The sequence below is a fragment of the Podarcis melisellensis genome, assembly GCF_964234715.1.
Source record: "Podarcis melisellensis genome assembly, chromosome: 6".
NCBI lineage: Eukaryota > Metazoa > Chordata > Lepidosauria > Squamata > Lacertidae > Podarcis > Podarcis melisellensis.
The window spans coordinates 64,285,641-64,291,640 of NC_138538.1; the positions used below are offsets into that span (position 1 = coordinate 64,285,641).

The 6,000-nt window shown below is 42.3% G+C and overlaps 1 protein-coding gene across 5 annotated transcripts in view; it reads right to left on the minus strand.

Annotated features, from left to right (window-relative positions):
- ERICH3 (glutamate rich 3) overlaps positions 1–5,672 on the minus strand; it is a 62,164-nt gene extending 56,492 nt beyond the window's left edge. For 2 of the 5 annotated variants that reach the window (XM_081914620.1, XM_081914618.1), the window contains exon 1: positions 5,458–5,670. In XM_081914620.1, coding sequence (XP_081770746.1) covers positions 5,458–5,477 — 20 coding nt within the window. In that variant the 5' untranslated portion in view covers positions 5,478–5,670. Of the gene's footprint in view, positions 1–5,457 lie in introns of all 5 variants that reach the window. The other 3 variants (XM_081914619.1, XM_081914615.1, XM_081914621.1) reach the window with 2 other exon arrangements.
- Positions 5,673–6,000: the final 328 nt, after the last annotated feature.

Genomic DNA, 6,000 nt, shown 5'->3' on the forward strand with positions numbered 1-6,000 from the left:
AAGTACTTAATTCGTTCTGGAGGTCCGTTCTTAACCTGAAACTGTTCTTAACCTGAAGCACCACTTTAGCTAATGGGGCCTCCTGCTGCCGCCGCGCTGCCAAAGCACGATTTCTGTTCTCATCCTGAAGCAAAGTTCTTAACCTGAAGCACTATTTCTGGGTTAGCGGAGTCTGTAACCTGAAGCGTATGTAACCTGAAGCGTATGTAACCTGAGGTACCACTGTACTTCTATTTGCTGCTAAAAACACTGTTTAGCATCTGAGCATCATGTGCTAGTAGAAGCCCATTACTGGTCCCCATTCTTTCTCATCCCCATGCATCATCACGTGCCTCCAATTTCCCCTCACTGGTAAATGTGCACAGGGACAGACATCAGGGACTTAACCATACAAAGAGACACTTCTATATCCATCCAAGCTAGGCCAGTCCCCCAAACCCTGTTTCCACAGCTGTTTTGGATCACAGAGAAAGGCTTCCAGCTTTGATGATCTAGCTTCTAGGCAGACTCGGACCCCAGCCTTTTGCTTTTGAAGCACATCTCATGAGAGTCTGTAGTTTGTGAGAAAGAAATGGGCTCCTTTCCCACCCAGCAGGTCCAATACGATGAAATTTAGTATGACATCGCTGGTTACGTGTGGGCATGGTTTCCACCCTGTTAAAGAAATGTATGCCTTTCATTCAAACAAACAATACATGCATGCGCACACACTATGTACTGAAAGCCTAGACCAGGTTTCTGTTTCCAAGTGTTAACAGCAAACCATAGTACACATATTATGTTTTCAACACTGGAAAGACCACAAGCGAACAACATTCTTCTTATGTTACCTGTTCCTGGCAATGCACGGAGCACTGTTTGTTTACCACAAGCTTACTAACCATACCTGAGACAAAAGAGAATAAAGCATCTTCATTGGGGTGGTGATAGAAGAGGGTGGAAACATGAAGTGTACAACCACAGGTAGCAATGAGAAGAGCTTCCTCCTAGCACTGGAATAATTCCCCCAATCACTCGTTAGTTCCTGAAGGGCTTGCTCCCCAAACACAGTCATGGGTCCTGCAAGCCCTGAGCCTTGCTTGTCTCAACCATTCCTCTGCTTAAACTCACTACCTCCTGTTAGGGTGTGCAACGCACAGCTCCAACCAGCACACAACTCCAGTCAGAAAAGGGCACGATGAGGCCACCAGCCATCAAGGCCTAATCATGCAGAAACGCAGAACCGTAACCCTTACGGCTTTATCAACCCAAAGACCTGCCCCCTTGGCAGGTTATGATGCAAGATCCAAATACATTATCTGCCCTTTACTACTGTCACGGTACTTTATGTCCTGTAAACAGTGTTGCCTTTCAGAGCAAATTTTTGTGACTCTTTTTATTGATTTGAAAGTAGATTTGAACATAAGACTCCGTAAGTCTCTATTATTATTTTTTAGAAAACAAATCTTCATGGTTAATTGTTCATGGTGCAATTAAGTTAGCAATGGTACACCAAAGAAACAATCTGGAAAGATCCTAGTTATTGATCCGTAGAGCCAGTTACAGGGAGTTACAATCTCTGCCTTATAGTTTACAATTGCACTTTATTGCCAATTCTACACTTAAGCTGAAATGATACCCAACCGCAACTGAGATATTTTCCCAGGTTTAATAGCTTTAATACAGTGACCAATGTGGCTTTATTTCCAGTTGTGATAAAGAAAGCTGACACCTTTGTAACAGAATAGCAGCATTATCCTACATACGTCTGTTCAGAAATAAGCTTCATTAAGGTAAATGGGCCTTACCCCTGGGTAAATATATAATAGTGTACACACATTCCTGTTTACTCTGCATCTAGCACACTCCCACTGGAAAGTGGTGTACACTCAACATCAGTCACAATCCATATCTATCCTGTATATATCCTGTTGTTTCTTATGAAATACTCAGTTTTCCAAAAACCTGCTTTGATCTGAATTGAGAAAAGAGCAACGTAGCTGCATTTAAGCTGGTGTTGTGTACAGAGCCTTCATTTAATAGGAAACTGAATGTTTCGTATAATATGGAAGTCCCAGCAGATTATATACAACCCATTAAGATACATGAAGTCTCATGGCAAGGCTAGTTGACTAATCACTCTTGAGATCTTAGTTAATTTTTGAATGTTTGCTTTTGTTCCTTTAAGAGTCACCACTGAATCTGAAAATGGTCACAGTACACATGCTACCGGGAGAAATTATGGAAGAATTTACCCAGGCTTTAACTGGTCAAATGGCAGGTGAATGTTAGGACTCAGCTACATTAGTAAAGGGAAAGCATTTTATATGTGTTATAACACTGTGACACCAGGTGGTGCTGTCGAGTTCTGTCTTTCGCCAATGTTATTTCCCTCTTTGAGGTTTACAATGTGTTTCCCTTAAACGCTTTTTTTAAAAAATGTGTCTAGATCTAGCCTCACAGTAAGGCATGGAGCATGATGCATGATGCAAAGGCATAGGAAGTGGAACAAAGATTTGGTTGACTTTCCAAAGTTATATATATTTCACAAGTTCCAATAATCACTATTAAATTATGATGTTTGGTTTTTCATTGAGTTCTGTTTAAAGGAAATGTTGTTTTAGTGTATTTTAAAGTTTTTCCTCATGCTAGGGTTGTGTGAACAATGAAAAGGTAAAGGGACCTCTGACCATTAGGTCCAGTCGTGACCGACTCTGGGATTGCAGCGCTCATCTCGCTTTACTGGCCGAGGGAGCCGGTGTACAGCTTCCAGGTCATGTGGCCAGCATGACTGAGCCACTTCTGGCAGACCAGAGAGGCGCACGGAAACGCTGTTTACCTTCCCGCTGAAGCAGTACCTATTTATTTACTTGCACTTTGATATGCTTTTGAACTGCTAGGTTGGCAGGAGCAGGGACCGAGCAACGGGAGCTCACCCTGTTGTGGGGATTCAAACTGCTGACCTTCTGATCAGCAAGTCCTAGGCACCCGCGTCCCGTGAACAATGAAAAGTGAGTTGTAAATAATTTAAATAGACGTTGTATTGTGTTGATGGCTGTAAAGCCTCTGGCACTGATTGGCTGAGAAAAGACTAATAGTATGGAATGTTTCTGAACATTTAACTTCCAGAAGCAAAACTCTGAAGAAGTTTGCAATGTGCCTTCTGTGATAAAATGGAGCTGCCAGTCTGGCTGGGATTAAAAATCGACTCAACATGGGACCTGGAGACAGAATCAGAACTATTTTTCAAAGGCAGAATGAGTACTGGAAAAAAGTTCTAGAAGATAGGAAACCCCGAATAGATGGAGGAGAGGAGGCTTGAGGAAAGGGTAAGGAAGGGTCTCTCAGGCAAGAAGGGGTTAATAAGAGAGGGGTGCTGAATAAATGTTAAAGCTGAGGTCTGGAGAGCCTTTCAGGAAGAGAAAGAGGCTTAGGTGATTGAGTAGCAAGTGGGCTAATAAAACAATGCATGGGAATGGTCAAGAGACAGAGTTGAAGGATTGAAGAACCAAGGTGAAGATGGGTCTCTGACACAAATATCTTTACATGACCAAGGGTCACAGGAGGCAGCCGTATTGATAGGCAGCGATGGAGAAAAGTAGGGCTGGAGCTGAAGGCCAGTGATCCAGCATTGGCCACAGGTGGAGAACCTGCTGCCCTCCCAATGTATGAATCTTCAAACTACAGAGTTGGAAGGGACCCAAAGAGTCATCTCATGCAGCGCCCTCTGCAATATTGAGCCTCAGTACCCAACAGCCACAGATACGATGGCATGGCCAACAGTCAGGGGTGATGGGAGTTCCAGCAACATCTGCAAGACTGTATGTTCCTCACCCCCAGTATATACCCTGATAGGTCTATAGCAGCTTTAAGAGATACACAGAAGAACAATTTTGTCCACTGTGGCTTCTAGTTGTCACTACTACCTTGTCAAAAAGGTATGCCTAAACTATGTGGAGAGGCTTTGTAGAAGATCGTAGAAGATTAGCCTAGTTTCCTGTTCCTCTCCCTGCACATTCTGTTTATGATCATTATGTAAAGCTGCATTGCATATTTTTGCTATGCCCTGGATATAACCCTCTGAGTTCAATGGGACTTAGCAGGTATAGAATTAGTGGGTATTAGTGGGTATAGGATTGTAGCCTCAGTTAGTTAAGTTTAAGTCACATTGAAATCAACGGAGTAAGTTAATCATTATGTAAATGCCATTGGTTTTAATAAGAACCAAGCGCAACTAACTTAATCTGGATCCCTTAATTCATAATAGGTCCATCATTAATTGAACATCGGAGCACTCCGTGGATCAGATTTGTGTAATAGTCCTCCCAGAACGATGCCAGATACAGCATTTCAGTTGGAATGGCTTAGAATGGATTTTTTTTTTTTTTGCCAAAAACAAGATATATGGATTTGTCTTCATTAAGTTAATCTATACACACAGCTTCAGGGGTTATCTTCATTAAAGCTCATGTGTTTAAAACACTCAAAGTTCACTTAAAAATAATCATCTGTCCAAGTTCAAAACAAGTGGGAATATTACCCAAAGCTGGATGTTTAAGCAAGTTAAGCAATGTATGATCAGCTGTGAATTTATTACTGTTGCTTTCCTTACAGTTGATTTCACAATTCTCAAATAATTAATTAGAAAAATAAAACAAAAAACAGTCAGTGTTGACAATGGGATTTGAAAGTTATTGTTGCATCTCTAATGCAAGAAACTTGTAATGATTTAAATTTGGATCCCCTCCATTTTCTTCTTGTTATTCTTCTTCTTTGAAAAGGTGATAGATACAAGGGAAAGGGAAAAGAAAACCTTAAATTAAATGCAAGACAAGCTCAGAGATACTTTGCCTCCCAGCCTTTATTTCTGATGGCTCATTACAAGAAAGCAACTCATCACAGTTGCTTTAAAATATCAGTTAAGTTGCATAAAAGATTTCTCTGGTTGAATAGCAGGAGCTGCCAAATCTGTATTTAGGCAGGTAACCCAAAAGGAGGAAGATAACAGTAACTTTAGTTTGGATACGGGTTTTTAATATTAAATTACCCCTCCATGCCACCGCATCACTCTAAGAGAATATGAATGAGTTCAGCTGTGGCACTTCCCTGTTCGTATTCCTCTGCTGTCTAACAAACTTTGCACTAAACATATCTTTCTGCTCCATTAATTGAGGTTTAGCACCTGACGCTTGCAACTCTGACGGCGAGAGTGACGCATGTCATCATTATACATAAAAGCCTCTCTTTCATTTTGAAAAGAAAATGACATTTTGGTAATGGGGGAGAAAAGGCACATATATGTAATTTTCAAAAAGGAGATGAACCCTGAAACAATACCAAAAAGCCCCCCCCCCGCCAAGCTGGTGAATAGGTAGGTTTTTAAGACACACAAAATATATACAGCTGCTGTCTGCCCCATCCCATTTTATCCCATCCCCCCTGACCCTCCCCCTGAAGATCTGGAACCTTCTCACTTACCCAGGGTGAGGATGGTTCATTTTTGCAGAATGGCTTTTTAAGCAAAAACAAAAAAAACCCTGATGCTTAAAGGCCGTGTGCTTTTAAAAGACAGCAGTCGCTCAGAAACTGACTGTTGATTCTCCTCGCCTCTTCCAGATGCCCGCGACCCTGTGGATTCCCCTCGGGGATCCTAACCTGGCCCCCAGCTGACTGTGCCAAAACATCTCTTCCCGTTGCTAAGGGAGGACCACGTGGTGATGCTTTGGAGGAGGCGGGCGCACAGACCGAAAGAAAGGAGGGGGAGAAAAACCTCCTTTAGCCCAATGTATTGGGAGAACTGGGAAGGCTCTCTCAGCTGATAGGAGGAACGGCGCTGCCACTTGCGCTGTGTTGCAAGCAGGTTCCCCAGGCGCCTGTAACCCGACACACACAAATACACACAGACACACAACACACCGTCGGTGGAGCTTCTGGTCTGATCTGCAGACAGGGACCTCGGAAGAGCTGGAGATATGTATATGTATATGTATATGTATATGTATATATGTATATGTATATGTC